The sequence below is a fragment of the Penicillium longicatenatum genome (genome assembly GCF_028827895.1).
Source record: "Penicillium longicatenatum strain IBT 33135 chromosome Unknown contig_1_segment0_segment0, whole genome shotgun sequence".
Classification (NCBI taxonomy): domain Eukaryota; kingdom Fungi; phylum Ascomycota; class Eurotiomycetes; order Eurotiales; family Aspergillaceae; genus Penicillium; species Penicillium longicatenatum.
In genome coordinates, this window is record NW_026643119.1 from 1641753 (window position 1) to 1658567 (window position 16815).

The following is a 16815-nucleotide window of genomic DNA, read 5'->3' on the forward strand; positions in this document are numbered from 1 at the left end:
GTATGTACAAGTTTCAATGAAATAAAAGGGCATCTATTGAAAAATTCAAAGATCATTTGACCAACTATGACTAGTTAATGTGCAGTATTCGAGGTTCGGAGTAACAATACCGAGTATATTTCCAGGTATCTACTAGCTCACAATGGAGTACTCTTACATATGAAGGTAATCAAAAAGGGAAACCCACTGAACCAGACTCTTTGATCAATTAGGATTGATGTAGGATATCCCTGCTCGATAGTAGCGTTATCTTACATGCTGGCTTCAATCAAGAGGCTATAGGCTCTTTGATATCGGAAAATTAGGCACAGTATTCCAAGTCAGAATCATTACATAACACCATATAGATTTAGGGTTAGGGGGGTGTTCGACTAAGTTTTGTGGCGTTCGATTGTCAGATTACATTTAGAAATGTACTGATTTCCAGGTTGTTCTAGGAGGACAGCTAGATAAAGCTGATATGCAAAAAGCCCGGTAAATAAAATCACTCCATGCGCCATCCCTCGCCAGATATAAACCCAAAGGAATTGTTGAGATCGTCAAACTCAGCCCCCCGAAAGAAAATGGATTAGAATCAGTTGTTGCAGGTTGAACCTTCCACGCCTTGAAATCCACTACCGCATACCACCTTGCATCAATTGTTGACGGAGTAGCATAATCTGGTTTCGTTCCATCGGGGGTAATGCATCAATAGCAGATTGTGGCATGGCAAGGACTTGTTGGAGCAGCTCGTCTTGGCCAGCCACAGGTTGAGGTGGTGCAGCCTGCGTGGGTGGAGGCGCAAATGGTGTGGTCGCAACCGGGGGAGTAGAAATCGCAGGGGTACCATAAGGTTGGTAATTTTGATGGGCTGCAGGCTGCGGTTGGGCTGCCTGCTCAACAATAGATCCAAGAAGCTGGTATTCGACCAGGTTCATTAGCAACAGCGCTTGGAAGATCGCATAAGCGAGCTGCGGTGCTTGACGGAGAAGCTCAGTCGCGCGGGCAGGGTCAGCCACTGCAAGAGACTTCATCTGTGTGAGGACGTCGAGGAGTTGATTTGGGGGGAGAGAGGCGAGAGTATGGGAAATAGCATTAGGGCAGTCGAGATGGGGGGGAACTTCGACACCTGGTGGAAGAGGAGGCAAGGGCGCAGCACCAGGAATCTGTTGCATTTGTTGTGTAGGATCTTGAGCTGTGGGTTGCGACTCTTGTGGGTAGTCTGTAGGAATGGAATCTTTCTCGTTGTTGTGAGGCCAGTCGACACGGATCTTGCGACCCATAATTTCGTAGTCATTGAGATTTCGGACAGCCGAAGCTGCGGCATCGGCATCGACGAAGTCTGCAAATCCATATCCCTTGGGCTTCCCTGTCTCGGGGTTCATCATAAGGCGGAACTTCGTGACGGTTCCTGCTGTGCTGAGGAGGTCTTTCACTTGCTCCTCAGTGAGGTCTGCGTGCATTGTCAGCAATCCGTACGGAACCATGAAGGGTTTCGAGGCATTTCAAAGCTTACTGTAGGGAATGTTCCCCAGGAAGACGCTTTTTCCCGTGCGATCAGGCGCCATGGTTGCAATGTGTTGATGCAAAGGAAGGTTTAAGGTTGAGGAGTGAAAGAAGCAAGATATTTTGCCGGACTTTGCGCTGACCGCCTAACTAGCATCTTCTTCGAACGTCCCGTCTTCCTCCACACCATCAAACCTACCTCTACTAAACCGTCACATTATGTCTCAGAATCAACGAGAGGCTTGGGAGCGATTGCAGCTCATGCTGCAGAAACGCAAGGGCAGTGTTGGTGGTGGTGGCCGCGGTGGTATGGGCCTGGCCGGTCTTATCCTGATCGGAGCCGGCACTTGGGCAGTCTCGAATTCGCTCTTCAACGGTATGGTAATACAATGCGCGACGTCGGAGGTAGTATCTAATGCATTTTTACTTAGTCGACGGTGGTCACCGTGCTATCAAGTACTCGAGGTTTAGTGGTGTGAAGAAGGAAATCTACAACGAAGGTTTGATGTGACATCGACTCCGACAAGAAAGAGAGCTAGGAACTAACCTCTGCATTTGCTTCTAGGAACCCACATTCGTATCCCATGGTTCGAGACTCCCATTATCTATGATGTCCGCGCCAAACCGCGCAACATTGCCTCCTTGACCGGTACCAAGGACTTGCAGATGGTCAACATTACTTGCCGTGTCCTGTCCCGGCCCCGCGTGGACGCTCTACCCCAGATCTACCGCACTCTGGGCCAAGATTTCGATGAGCGTGTGCTGCCCTCGATTGTCAATGAGGTGCTGAAGAGCGTCGTGGCTCAGTTCAACGCTAGCCAACTGATCACCCAGCGTGAGAACGTTGCCCGTCTGGTCCGCGAGAACCTGGCTCGTCGTGCCGCACGCTTCAACATTGCTCTTGATGATGTTTCCCTGACTGTAAGCAGCCATCGAAAACCTGTTCGTATCCTGACTGACACTCATCTTTCTTTAGCACTTGACCTTCTCTCCCGAATTCACTGCTGCCGTCGAAGCCAAGCAAGTGGCACAGCAAGACGCCCAGCGTGCGGCTTTCATGGTTGACAAGGCTCGCCAGGAGAAGCAGGCTTTCATCGTGCGCGCACAGGGTGAGGCACGTTCTGCGGAGCTGATCGGAGATGCGATCAAGAAAAGCAAGAGTTACATCGAGCTGCGCAAAATTGAGAACGCTCGTGCGATCGCCCAGGTCTTGCAGGAGAGCGGTGGCAAGAACAAGCTCTACCTGGATACCCAGGGCTTGGGGCTGAACGTCAACACGGGCAGCGAGGAGGGCAAATAAATTACATTAATTTGGCGCCGTGGAGATATATCTGTACAAATAGCTTACTTAGGAGCATCCGAACGTGGTCTCTTCTCTTTCCTTTTGTTCTCGAGTTCCATAAATGGATTTAGTAGACGTGCGAACTAATTACCGAGCGCAGATTTCCAAACTCCCAAGGTTGTTCGCAGAGAATATATATTTTCCGAGTTGACGCGGGGACAAAGGCGGCGAGCGGGAGCTCCACCAATTTTTTTTATCAGTCCGGTATACCTATCTCATCGTCACATATTCAAGAGCATATTCATCTCTCTTGGTAAGTACAAGATAACCGCAAATCCTCCAGTGGAATGTCTCATGATTTCAGAACATATGAACCCCCAAACGCAGCAGCTAACCCCAATTCCTAGAAACCATCAAAATGGCTGACCCCACCAACGACCCCGAAATCTCATTCACCCAGATTGACGTCGACCTCGACGTCCAAGAAATTCTCCTCGCAGCCTCTCAACACGACATCCCTACTCTCCGCCGTCTGGTGCGCACACAATCCGCACTACCAAATGCCGCAAACGTCAAAGACCCAGAGACAGGCTACTCGCCCCTCCATGCCGCTATCGCAGCCTGCGAGCCCGAGGCCGAAGAACAAGCGAATGGCGTGAATGGCGCTCACGCAGACGAGAACGCAAAGCTGATCAAGTCCGGTGTTGAGACTGTCAAGTTCCTTTTGCAGGAAGGCGCTATCTGGAATGATCTTGATAACAATGATGAGACGCCTGGTTGTATCGCGCGAAGAATCAATGCACCGGAGCTATATGAGCTTGTTGTTGATGCTGGTGTTCGAGCTGAGATGCTGTTGAGCCGGTTGGAGGGGTATGAGGAACTGTCTGATGGGGATGACGAGGACGAGGACGAGGATGCTGAAAACGCAGAGGCCCAGGCTGACGTTGAAGACGAGGCTGCTCCCGAACTCGTCGATGCATCCGAGACAGATGTTGCAGATGCTGCATCTACCGGCGAGGGGACAGGCCTTGCGAACCCCGAAGTCTCAAACCCGGGTTACCTTAACTCTTCCCTCAACATTACCAACGATCGGATCCTGGACGCAGATCAAAACGGTGTGATGATGAGTTGGGAAAGTTCCATTATGAAGAACTCTGCACAGAAACTGCTCCCCCGGCCAGGTATGAAGGTTCTAAACGTCGGACACGGCATGGGTATCGTGGATGGATTCTTCCAGGAGCAGAGCCCTGCTTCGCATCATATCATTGAGGCACACCCTGATGTTGTTGCGGAGATGAAGAGGCGCGGATGGGACTCTAAACCTGGTGTTGTGATCCATGAGGGCCGATGGCAAGATATTATGCCTGGCCTTGTGGGTGCGGGCGAGACTTTCGACGCTATTTACTACGATACGTTTGCAGAGTCTTACAATGATTTCCGGGAATTCTTCTCGGAGCAGGTTATTGGATTGTTGGAGCAGGAAGGAAAATGGGGTTTCTTCAACGGTATGGGCGCCGATCGACAGATTTCGTACGATGTCTATCAAAAAGTTGCGGAGATGGATCTCTTTGAAGCTGGTTTTGATATTGACTGGGAAGATATTCCGGTGCCCAAGCTGGGTGGTGAGTGGGAAGGCGTGAGGAGGGCTTATTGGGTTGTGGATAATTATCGGTTACCGTTGTGCCGGTTTATGGATTGAACCCACTAAAGGAAAAAGAACAGAATGACCCAGATGTACAATCCTTGGATGGTCTATGGACAAAATAAATGCGACGCTTGGAAACGCTAGACATGAAAACGAATAAAATACAAGAATGCTCATGAAATGCATCCTCTCAAAGTTGAATCAGATCCACCTCTGAGAAATCCGGTGGACTGCGGCTGAAGATCGTCCGGCACTTGCCATCCAGTGCTTGATACTCGTTACTAATCCAAATATGCTTGCTGAATCGTTGTGTCCGGTAAATTTCGTCATCGCTCACTCCAAGATCATCCCGAGGAATCCATATTACCGGTCGTTTAGCGCGGAGAGCCTCGTGTTGGAATGCGCGTTGCACCAATTGGTCACGCTCATCAGGGGTGAGATCTTCCAACTCATCATGAACACCCGCAAAGAGAGCATGCCCCAGTTTGTTGGAGGATGGCCCTTGATTCTCAGCATCATGGGCCATCTTCTCTCGTAAGGACTGCATCGTGGGAGTAGAAGTTGCAGAGTTAACTCCAAAAAACTTGGACCGCCGGTTCGATGACCGGGAGGCCCACGATGGCCTTTTACTACCCAGCTTGGGTGTCGAGAGTAAATCCTTGGATCCCTTATGCTTGAGAGCCTGATCTGTATCGAGGGTCTTGAGTTCAATGTCTTGATCCTGCTGTCCATTCTGGTGTCCATCATCTCCAGGCTGGACAATACCATGATCAACAAGCTGATGTTCCTCCTCCTCCTCCTCATCCATAGGAAGTCCAAGTCGAGCATGTTGGGCACGCTTGAACTCTTCATCTCGACGAATGGCAGCGTCTTCCAGAGTAATTGGCAGATACCTGAGCAGAGGCCCAAATGCATCGCTAAGGAGCATTTGATATCCAAAGGTGAGAGCAAGGACGAAACACATGATGATGCCTTGGCCTTTGCAAGCCACCTTCCCGTCCTCGTTCTGTACCAAGAAGAACAATCCGATCAAACAAATCTCCATGACATAGAGACCAGTGAAGAGTTGGGAGATGGCCCGAGGGAATAGAAGGCCTCCAGTATCGAAGCGAAACTTGGTGACATAAAGCGTGTTGTAGCGATAAACGAACCAGAAGAGGCCGAAGGTGATCACATTGAACACGAGAATGAGAGGTGCAACTACACTGTAAATCAATCCTAGAACAGAGAATTAGCAAATTATTGGAGTCAAGTGGATATGAAGGGTTACATACCAATTGAAGCCAAAGTTGTATAAACAGGGAAGAAGGTGCCCCATTGCATCTGATTCAAGTTGGTGGTGCGAGCCCATTTCTTCCTGGCGGTTTTATCCAAAATCGGAGCAAGGATAAACCAGCTGATCAGATTGACGATTTGCACGAGTGCACCTGCACTCACCGACATAGCTTGCAGAATCATGTAAGAGAAGAAGTAGTTGCTAGATTTGGGGATGTTCGAGGCCAAAAGTGTCGGCCAGCTAGTCACATTGGTAGCATTCTCAATAATGGTCGAGAAGCTGGATGCAATGGTAACAACCAAGAACAGTTGCACGAACAAAAAGGCGAAATAGTACATCTGGACGGTCAATTCGATTGCCATGCCGTTGTGCACGCCTTGCTTTTTACACAGGAATCGAAGGATCACAGGAAGTAGTGCCATTAATATAGCAAGAAAAAGTGCAGGCAGAATACCTTGGATGGCTGAAATGAACCATGACGGTAGCTTTCCAAGCCAGGCTAGCCATGAAAAAGCGCCTTCCAGGTAGGATAACTGCGATAGTAACCCGGTAAAAGCAACGGGGAAAGCCCACCCAACAACCATTGCACAGACAATCGTGACAATACTGAAGGTACGCAGGTAACGCTCCCACCACTTCATGGACATATTGTCCCAAATGACATCATCAGGAGAAATTTCCACAATTCGAGGGGCCATCTGCTTAGGCAGATGATGGCTGACTGCCTGACAAGCCATGTGCGCAGCGACTTGATGATTGAATTGGATGAATGCCGAGTTCATCAATGGGAATCGCTCGGGGTTCTGCTGATCGATTTCAATCTCCAAATTCAGGCGGGCAAGCTCTTTTCGACAATAGTCAATCGTATCGACCTTTCTGCCAATGAGCCAAATTGTTGGCCACTTTCTCCATTTAAACCAAGGAAGACGCCAAGTCTTCCGGTCCTTGTGTTGAATATATTTCTTCCATAAAGGCTCTCCATAATCTTCTTCTTTGAAATTCTCGTTGTATGCGACTGGATACTGTTCTCCATTGCTCTTTTCTTTGTGCGAGCTTGCTTTCTCGCTTTCAAATCCTGCTTTACCTGTAGCAGCAGGGGTATCGGGTGCAGTGAGAGGGTGCTCATCCGGCTCTGGATCATGTTTAGAATGCTTGGAGTAAGACGAGCCGCGTGATTTCCAGAATGGCCGCTTGGATTGCGGGTTTCCGTTCTGATCCACAGTGCTGCCACCATGGGTGGGTTCTGGTGTTTGGGGTATGGGGGTGGGCGGCGCGAGTTCAGATCCAATGGTGTCGGCAGGAGAGTAACCCGGAGGTGTGGGTCGGCGAGGTGGCAATCCACCGTCAATGGATTCAACGTACCCTCCAGTCCGGGTCAGTGTGTTGTCGAAACCACCTTCCACCTTCTTCAGACCACCCAAGACGCCTTTGCCCAACTTTCCAACACCCAGGCCAACTGCCCCAGCCGCTGCTATCGGATTAAATAGCCCATTCCGACCCTCCGATGTATTTAGTTGATGGCCCTCTGGCTCGCGATGTAGGACTTCCTCCAATGTATGAGCCTGGTGTGGATCGCCGGAGCTAACACCGGGTCCCATGGCCATTTCAGATGCACGCTTATCGGTAGCCATTTTTTCTTGATCTTCTGCATTGATCTTGTTGTCCTTGTTGTCCTTTTTGTTCTTTTTGTTCTTCTTGTCCTCCGCCTTCAATTGCTTGAGTTGGGCCTCCTTGCACTTTCGAATCAAGGAAGTTTGGGCTGCCTCAAGCTTAAGAGCAACCTTTGTCCGCCTTTTCACTTTGTGGTTAAGTTCATCAAAATTGCGGTTGATCCAAATGTTTCGAATTCCACCCGGAAAGACGTCAAAGAGATTTTCCAGAGCTTCGATATTGAGCCACTCTGACGGGATAGCCGTGACCAGCACGGTGGTTGCGGAGGCACGTAGTCGGTGTTGTGGGGAAGTCAAGTAAGCCTGTCGCATGCGGATATAACCGCGCAGTTCATCGAAGAAGATAAAACAAATATAAACGATAACAAGAACTGCCATAATCAGATGGGCCCAATACCGGTGGGTGTGCTGGGGTTTGACATTCCCCCATGCCAGTTGATCAAGGCCAGTGACATCCCAGCGTTCTCCGCTGGTGCCATTCTGATATGTGGTCCCCTTGCCACCCACACGGTTGATAGGGAGTAGTACTGGTAGTAGGATGAATGCAAGAGGAAGGAAGATCTTCAATAGCATGCGTAAATACCGCAGGAAGAAGTACGCATCCAACCCACTTTTTTGGATGAATTCGGCGCTGGATGTTCGAAAGACTGGACCCACCCAACGAAAGAGACCCGGGGGTGATGGTGCAGTACGTTCACGATCCGGCACAAGGTATGTACGTGGTTGACTATCATGGTTAGCAGGGTTGATGCTTTTACAATTTGAAAAGAAGACTCACTAGATACGAGTCAATTTGCCTTTGAGTATGATAAAGAGGCAGAACTCGACTGCGAAGACGATAAAGGCCGTCGCCAGCGAGGCCACGAAGGTCGAAACCGACTCTCCCTCATCCGCCTTGCCATGTCCGCCTGCTTTCTCCAGGGCCTCTTCCAAGGCGTTCGTCATGGTTGATAGTGACGGGAGCTGCAGGCAAATTAAAGCCACAAAGTCAAGGCGGTGCAGTGTGTGGGGTATCAAACAAGGTTGTCAAGCCCCGGTAGACCTGGGGTACCTCCCTCGCAATTATCGGAATCTTTCTCGCTGGCTTCAAGAGTGTCGGGGATAAATTTTTTTCAGGAGATCGGAGTTTGAATGGGTGAAGTGGACATGGTCGGGCGACGACCAACAAGTATGTGGTCGCAACAATGGGCGAGCGAAGAAAATTGACAACAAAGGCGCTAGGTTGAGAGTGGAGCAGTCCTATACCTGTTCTTGTGAATGGTCACACAATGACCGCAGTGGCTAATGTTTGGGCTGGCGCCAGGGAACGTGACAGCTCCCCGCCGAGTTCAAGGATGATGATTGGAAGATCGTGGGTATGCCGATCGGCTGTAGAATGACATCAAGCGCCTGATGAAACGGCCAAGCAGATTCCGGCGGCTTCAGAGAGATTGTGCACGCTTTCTTCCTATTCGCTTTGTGCTGAGGCAGGTTTTCAAAGTCCGTTCTCTTTGACCTGAAAAAGGAGAAAAAGCCAAATGTTTCACCAGAAGGAAACCGCGACCACGACCGACCTTGGCAAGCGACCTTTTAGTCCCTAATCTAATCTCCACTGTCGTCAACACCAGAAAAAGGGGATGTGCTGCTGATTGGTGCGATCTGGCTGTGGCGGTGCGAATAGGACCAAGAATGAGAGAGATTTCCAAGCACCGCCACTCATAAACCTGGTTCGGGGGGATCCGTTTTTCCTTAGGGCTGAAGCTATCCTCGAAACAGAAGAGTGGAACGGGTTAAGTGGAATTGCCTGCTGCTAGTGAAGCTGGTGGATTCCATATTCAATTTTACTGGATGATCGATTCCCGATTTAACAAAAAGTTAATGCCTGAGGTTGAAAACCCTGTCATGTGACTTTGACTGTGGCTACTGCTTATTACATAATACAAACGCGTTCCCAACCAGGAAACCACTTAACGCGCTGGACGCGTTACTACCGCGTCCCATCAATTATCCTAATTAGATAATTTTGCTCTCCCTTCTTTCCACTCCTAATCTCATCCGTCACCACCATAAACCCCCCACCCCCTCCACACCAATTCCCTCCATACAATAATAATGTCTTCACCAGCAAAACGGAGGGGTCGCTCCTCTAAACTAGCGACTTCATCGCCAGCCCCTTCCCATGAGCCTCCCAGCAGCCCAACTCAACAAGCCACCCCACGCGCCGCCGCACGCTTGGCAGCTGAGCGAAATGTCCCATCATCTTCTCCTATGCATTACCAATCTTCCCCGACCAGAAGCAACTATGGCGCAGAGACACCGGATGTTCGTATGGCGGAAGCAAGCTCGACTGTGGATGATGGCGAGCGCACCCCTCGTGCGGGTGCAGGAATCCGAGGTATGCCACTAAAATGTCATGTTTTAGTGTACCGACGTCAAATTAACTCAATGTTCAATAGACTCATCTCCGATCAACTACGTTGCCAGTTCTAGTCCCACTCGCGGCTTCGGCCGATCAGATATTCGTTCCGACATTCGTTCGGATGCAAACAGCATAAGCAGCGGGTTATTCGTCTCACCAGGTGGTCCGAGCCGTCGTCGGACTGCCCCTCGCCGCAGCGACCTCCATTCCAGTGGGTTTGAATCGTCTCCGTTCCGCAGAAACCGAATTCTCGTGGATGCTCAGGGAATGCCCTCGGGCTCCGATGCTCTTCGCTCCGATGCCACTTTCTCGAACATCAACCCGGGCACTTCCGAGGCAGAGGCCATGGCTGGCAACTCCTCGCGTGTGATTTGGGGTACCAATGTCTCAATTCAAGACTCCATGTCCGCTTTCAAGAACTTCCTGTATAATTTTGCCACAAAATACCGTCTGTGGGCAGATGGTGCTTCGGAGGACGAAACTCGGAGCTTGGGAAGTGCCGCTGAGAAGCGTGAGTATATCACCATGCTCAATGATATGCGACGACTTGGTGTGATTACTTTCAACCTTGATGCCAAGAATCTCAAAGCCTATCCCCTGACACAAAAGCTGTGGCACCAGCTTCTTGCATACCCACAAGAAATTATCCCGTTGATGGATCAGACTGTCAAAGATGTGATGGTTGATCTGGCCTTGAAGGAAATGGACGTTTTGCGTTCTGAAAGCCAGCGTGGGGCCGCAGGCCAGAACCGCCGTGGCCAGTCCATTCTTACCTCCGATGCCGTAGTTGCCCAAGACGACGTGCCTGACCTTGTAGGCGAAGTTGAAGGGTTGTCCTACAAAGTGCTTCCATTTGGTCTGGACGAGACCGTGAATATGAGAGATCTTGACCCAGCTGGTAAGTTGAATCCAAAGATTCTGCCAGGCACGCGTTAACATGATTCTTAGATATGGACAAGCTGGTCAGCATCAAGGGTCTGGTCATTCGAGCCACCCCCATCATCCCCGATATGAAAGAGGGTAAATCAATCCATTCCACTGTGCTGGTTTTCGTTGGCTAATTTGGTCACAGCTTTCTTCCGCTGCAATGTCTGCAATTTTGGTCTCCAGGTTGACATTGACCGAGGCCGTATTCAAGAACCTTCTGTTTGCCCCCGAGACGCGTGCAAGTCCAAAAACTCCATGCAGCTCCTCCACAACCGCTGTTCCTTCGCGGATAAGCAGGTCATCAAGCTTCAGGAAACTCCCGACAGCATTCCGGATGGTCAGACTCCCCACTCCGTTTCTCTGTGTGTGTACGACGAGCTAGTCGACGTTTGCAAAGCTGGTGACCGTGTTGAGGTGACTGGTATTTTCCGTTGCAACCCCATGCGCGTCAGTGCTCGCCAGCGCTCCCAGAAAGCCCTTTTCAAGACCTATATCGACGTTCTTCACGTTCAAAAGGTCGACCGCAAGAAGTTGGGCATTGACATGTCGACTGTTGAGCAAGAGATGTCCGAGCAGGCGGCTGAGGCTGACCAAGCCCGCAAGATCTCTGCCGAGGAGGAGGAGAAGATCAAATTGACTGCCGCTCGCCCAGACGTCTACGAGCTCCTCGCTAGATCGGTGGCTCCTAGTCTCTACGAAATGGACGATATCAAGAAGGGTATCTTATTGCAGATGTTTGGTGGCACAAACAAGACCTTCCAGAAGGGTGGTAACCCTCGGTATCGTGGGGATATTAACATCCTTCTCTGTGGTGACCCTTCGACCGCCAAGTCCCAACTCCTGCGTTACGTTCACAAGATTGCCCCTCGTGGTGTCTACACCAGCGGTAAGGGTTCTTCAGCGGTCGGTCTTACAGCCTATGTGACCCGTGATCCCGAAACCCGCCAAATGGTGCTTGAATCCGGTGCTCTTGTTCTCTCTGATGGCGGTACCTGCTGCATTGACGAGTTTGACAAGATGAACGAAGCCACCCGATCCGTCCTCCATGAAGTGATGGAACAACAGACTGTTTCGATTGCTAAGGCCGGTATCATCACCACCTTGAATGCCCGTACATCCATTCTAGCCTCCGCCAATCCTATCGGCAGTCGATACAACCCCAAGTTGCCTGTTCCCCAAAACATCGACCTACCTCCCACCCTACTTTCCCGTTTCGACCTTGTCTATCTCGTCTTAGATCATGTGGATGAGACCGAGGATCGCCGGTTGGCGAAGCACTTGGTTAACATGTACCTGGAGGACACTCCGGAAAATGCAAACTCAGAGGAGGTGCTGCCTATTGAATTCCTTACAGCCTACATTACCTACGCCAAAACCCAGATTCAGCCCGCTCTGACCCCGGCCGCCGGTACCGCACTGGCTGACGCTTACGTCGCCATGCGCCAGTTGGGTGATGACATCCGGGCTTCTGAGCGCCGCATCACCGCGACCACCCGTCAATTAGAGTCCATGATCCGTTTGTCAGAGGCACACGCTCGCATGCGCTTGTCGCCCGAGGTGACCGTCGCCGACGTCGAGGAAGCCGTGCGTCTGATTCGCTCAGCCATCAAGCAGGCCGCTACCGATGCTCGGACCGGTCTGATTGATATGGGTCTGCTCACGGAAGGCACCAGCGCTAGTGAGCGTCGTCTGCGGGACGATCTGAAGAAGGCGGTCCTGGCTCGTTTAGAGGATCGTGGAGGTGTCAGCCATGCCCCCGTGCGCTGGACCGATCTGTATCGTGACATGACCGAACAGAGCGACGTGCAGCTTGAGCACCAGCAATTCTCTGACGCCGTGCGATCGCTCGAGGCTGAGGGGGCTGTGAACGTGCTAGGTGAGGGACCCCGGCGCAGTATTCGCCGGGCGGCCTTGGGGATGTAGAGGTATACGACGATTTATTCCTACGAAGCAATGATTGGGGGTGGCATATTGATACATGTTTCATGATAATATTTCCTTTTGATCATAGGTGTTGGTAGTTTTCTTTTTCTGCGAGGGGTATATTATCTCATATATGCGCTGCAACAGTCGCGTGAGTACCTTCCCTATTGGACCAATGGATCCGCATACCTCTGCATGTGCAAATATGCAAGGCGAAATAAAAATGTTTTTTAGATCAGCCTGGTACTAGTATATTCCGTTTCCAGGGTCCTTTCCATAAATTTCTTTTGCCGTTGCCTCCATCCACGGAAAGTATGCCTCGTTCCGAAGTTTTGCCCCCGCTCGGGATACTTGTGGGACTTCGGCTTCACAGAACACGGCCAGTCCCGGCTTATATTCCTAGTTCGTTCGACGCGGCTCGGCTAGGTTGCGCTCATGCACCTTTTCTAAGGTAGTATTAATAAGCTTTAGTATTGTCTATTTTGAGTTTTGGTTAGTGCGTATAGAGACAAGGAGTACTGGTCGTCGGAACACGAAAAAAGTAATGTGTCGCGTGCCTCCCTGATAATAGTTTGTTGGGTCTCAATTTGCGCTAAATACCTTTTGCCTAAATCCGGAGCAGAGAATCCGCTTGACAGCTCCACTGGACGGAGACATATACAGTTTCCGCTGAATGCCCACACCTGGAGGGCCACAATTAGCAGCCAATGAACACTGGTTCATTTTCCATATACCTGTTGCAGGAATTGAAGTATCACAAACCCTTGTAGATACCCTATCAAAAGGCACCACCTCGAGTTGAAAGGGCAGATTTCTTAGGATATATGTTCAATATCAAATAAACAACGAGGCTCTTGCGTAATCGTAATCGATATTGAAAAAGACGATTTAATTTTTTTCTCACTAAGATTTAGCGTCAAACAGATCAATGAGCACGTGCGTCAGTGACTGGTCACGATGTCAGTGGGGAAATGGCTGACTCATCTATCGTGCATCAGCTCCAACCAATGAGACCGATGGATCTGCACAGCTTCAACGGTGCACGACTCCCAGTGGCTGCATGTTCCTCGAAAATAATTGTTGGTCGCCGATTCTCCTCGCACCACTATTGACTTCTCGGGACACCAAAGGAGACTAAACCAAGAAACCTTCGGTGTGTTCCGCTCCGCATACATCTGGACCTCGTTTTTGCCCCGAGCGGGTCCATCTAAGCTAGACCGTTCTCGGGGGTGATAAAGTCCATCGCCTTCCCTTCGCACTCTCTCTCTCTTTCCCTTCCTACCGTTCTTCACTGTGCTCACCAGTGGTTCTTATTCATCATGAGGTGCGTTGTATTCAATTCCAATGGCTACTAATCGCTGGCTATATTCCATTTTCTTCCTTGCCCATCCCTTGCCGTCGCAGATCTCCCTCGGAAATGCTTCCCCGCATACTGACCCAGCCTCCAGGTTCGGCGAACACCTCCAATCGTCTATGATTAGGGAATATCACCCCTTCTACATCGCATACGATCAGCTCAAGGAAGCTCTTAAGACTGAATACGTCACCGAGCCGACCCCAGATACTGCCAAACCACCCCGTCGGGAATGGACCGAGGACGATGAGAAGAACTTCGTAACCCTGCTGGAAAGCGAGTTGGAAAAAGTATACCTATTCCAGAAGCGCAAGAGTGAGGAAATCGTTGAGCGAATTAAGGAAAGCGAGGTTGAGGTCACCGATGTCGTTGAGCGGCTTGACAACTCGGGCGCTCGCCGCCCGAGCATCATTCGCCCGCCCCGACCGCCGCCCACGGACGATGACTTCTTGTTGTTGGAGCAGATCCTCAGTGATATCATTGCCGACGTTCATGACTTGGCCAAATTTACCCAGCTCAATTACACGGGCTTCCAAAAGATCATCAAAAAGCATGACGTATGTGTGAACTCTCTGGTGATAATTCTTGATACTAATTTACTGTGTCTAATAGAAAGAAACAAAATGGTATTTGCGACCAGTCTTTGCTGCGCGCTTGAACGCCAAGCCGTTCTTCAAGGACAACTATGATGCCTTCGTTGTGAAACTGTCCAAGCTTTATGATTTGGTCCGTACCAAGGGTAACCCCGTCAAGGGTGACTCGTCAGCCGGTGGATCCCAACAGAACTTTGTGCGACAAACCACCAAGTACTGGGTGCACCGTGACAACATCACGGAGTTGAAGCTGGTTGTTCTGAAGCACTTGCCGGTCTTGGTTTTCAACGCTTCCAAGGAGTTCGAGGAGAAGGATACCGCTATCTCCTCCATCTACTATGATAATCCTGATACGTGGGAGCTTTATCAAGGGCGATTGAAGAAGACCGAAGGTGCGGAGGCTATCCGTCTGCGTTGGTACGGAGGCATGGAAAGTGATCAGATCTTTGTGGAACGCAAGACCCATCGCGAGGACTGGACTGGTGAGAAATCCGTCAAGGCAAGATTTTCGCTGAAGGAGAAGAATGTCAATGCTTTCCTAGACGGACGTATGACCGTCGAGGAAGTCTTCGATAAGATGCGCAAAGAGGGCAAGAAGAGTCAACAAGAGATTGATGACCTTGAGCAATTGGCCCGGGAAATCCAGTACCGTGTCATCACCCGTCGCTTGGTGCCTGTCACGCGTACCTTCTACCACCGAACTGCCTTCCAGCTGCCTGGTGACGCCCGTGTGCGTATCTCGCTGGACACTGAGCTGACTATGATTCGTGAGGACAACCTAGACGGTCGGCCTCGGGCTGGAAGCAACTGGCGCCGTATGGATATTGGAGTGGATTTCCCCTTCTCTCAGCTGCCCCCAGAGGATATTGACCGTTTCCCCTATGCCGTGCTGGAGGTGAAGCTGCAGACCCAGGCTGGCCAGGAGCCGCCTCAGTGGATCCGAGACTTGACTGCCAGTCACCTAGTGGAGGCTGTTCCCAAGTTCTCCAAGTTCATTCACGGCACTGCCACCCTTTTCCCCACACGCATTAACCTATTGCCCTTCTGGTACCCCCAGATGGATGTCGACATCCGCAAGCCTGTTAATCAGCGCTATGGTATCCAGCGGCCCTTGGCCAGCACTTCCATGTCTGCAAACGATGAGGATTCCGACGAGGAGTCGCCCGACACACCTGATGCCCCGGCTAATGGTTTCTCTCGGGCTGGCGATGATCGCCTCCTGTTTGTCGAGACCAACGGCAATGAGTTGGACATTGAGGAGCGTATTGCTGCGCAGCCATTGGCCGGAGAGGAGGATTACCCGCTCTACGATTCCGATGACGAAGCATATGATGAAAATGAGCTTGAAGAGGCCCGCCGCGTTGGAGGTGCTTATTATGCCGAGCAACTGGCTATTCATTATCTTCGCAAGACGGGGCAATGCGTCTGGGCAGGCCTGAAGGCAATCATCCCTCGCCCACGACCAACATCCATGCCTCCACAAGAGCAGCGTGGCATTGCAGTGCTACAGGGTACCCGCCGGACTATGCAGCGGTTCCAGGCACCCCCTGGCAAACGTGAGTTTTTCCAATCTTCTATACACTACTACACATACTAACCTTTCCCAGGTATCTTCGTTCCTGTCCGTGTTGAGCCAAAAGTTTACTTCGCTGCCGAGCGTACCTTCTTGTCCTGGCTGGAGTTTTCCATCATTCTCGGTGGTATTGCTGCTACCCTCTTAAACTTCGGAGTCGACTCGATCACCCTCGCCTCGTCCTGGGCATTCACAATCCTGGCTGCTATGGCTTTAGTATACAGTCTGGTGCTTTACCTCTGGCGTGTGGACAAGATCCGCAAGCGCCGTGATGTCAAGCGTGTGTACTATGAACGATGGGGACCCACTATTCTCAGCCTGGGTCTTGTTGCGATTGTTCTAACGAACTTTGGATTCCGCATTAGCGCTGGCGGTTTTATGGCTGGTGGTGATCAGAAGCCCCGTCATGGTGAGCTGTAAGCTTGGGTATGCATTTCCGGCGTTTTCTTTTGTTTGATAGCCGAGGCGTTGGAATGGGTTGTATGTATGCAAAATCAATGAAAATATTATGACTACATACCTGACTTTCAGTTTGAGACGAACATTATTGGACATGTTCGTGGGTATGCTCTTGATTACAATGAGAGTAATTGTATGGAGTACATGAAGGCTCCAGTGAATGACTCTGATAACAGGCAGCTAATGATCAAAATAATGGAACCGGAATTCGCCGGTCGACGTCTCATTCA

At 50.6% G+C, this 16815-nt stretch overlaps 6 protein-coding genes across 6 annotated transcripts; 4 read left to right on the top strand and 2 right to left on the bottom strand.

Annotated features, from left to right (window-relative positions):
- Positions 1-614: 614 nt before the first annotated feature.
- On the bottom strand, positions 615-1547 carry N7484_001399 (putative polyadenylation factor subunit CstF64; the record flags this gene model as incomplete). Its single annotated transcript, XM_057111819.1, has 2 exons — positions 615-1432; positions 1496-1547. 2 exons carry the CDS (start codon positions 1545-1547, stop codon positions 615-617), a joined length of 870 nt encoding a protein of 289 aa, XP_056976556.1.
- Positions 1548-1704: 157 nt separating this feature from the next.
- N7484_001400 (prohibitin subunit PHB2) lies at positions 1705-2785 on the top strand (the record flags this gene model as incomplete). Its single annotated transcript, XM_057111820.1, has 4 exons — positions 1705-1861; positions 1917-1985; positions 2051-2406; positions 2462-2785. The coding sequence occupies 4 exons, from the start codon at positions 1705-1707 to the stop codon at positions 2783-2785; spliced, it is 906 nt and encodes a 301-aa protein (XP_056976557.1).
- A 400-nt stretch (positions 2786-3185) lies between these two features.
- rmt2 (protein-arginine N5-methyltransferase) lies at positions 3186-4466 on the top strand (the record flags this gene model as incomplete). The annotated part of the gene is made up of 1 exon (XM_057111821.1): positions 3186-4466. One exon carries the CDS (start codon positions 3186-3188, stop codon positions 4464-4466), a length of 1281 nt encoding a protein of 426 aa, XP_056976558.1.
- Positions 4467-4602: 136 nt separating this feature from the next.
- N7484_001402 (putative DUF221 domain protein) lies at positions 4603-8303 on the bottom strand (the record flags this gene model as incomplete). Its single annotated transcript, XM_057111822.1, has 3 exons — positions 4603-5630; positions 5687-8085; positions 8137-8303. The coding sequence occupies 3 exons, from the start codon at positions 8301-8303 to the stop codon at positions 4603-4605; spliced, it is 3594 nt and encodes a 1197-aa protein (XP_056976559.1).
- A 1146-nt stretch (positions 8304-9449) lies between these two features.
- Positions 9450-12606, top strand: N7484_001403 (MCM DNA helicase complex subunit MCM4; the record flags this gene model as incomplete). The annotated part of the gene is made up of 4 exons (XM_057111823.1): positions 9450-9732; positions 9794-10654; positions 10705-10776; positions 10829-12606. The coding sequence occupies 4 exons, from the start codon at positions 9450-9452 to the stop codon at positions 12604-12606; spliced, it is 2994 nt and encodes a 997-aa protein (XP_056976560.1).
- Positions 12607-13925: 1319 nt separating this feature from the next.
- On the top strand, positions 13926-16546 carry vtc4 (putative vacuolar transporter chaperone (Vtc4); the record flags this gene model as incomplete). Its single annotated transcript, XM_057111824.1, has 4 exons — positions 13926-13930; positions 14055-14517; positions 14573-16109; positions 16161-16546. 4 exons carry the CDS (start codon positions 13926-13928, stop codon positions 16544-16546), a joined length of 2391 nt encoding a protein of 796 aa, XP_056976561.1.
- Between the last annotated feature and the right edge of the window lie 269 nt (positions 16547-16815).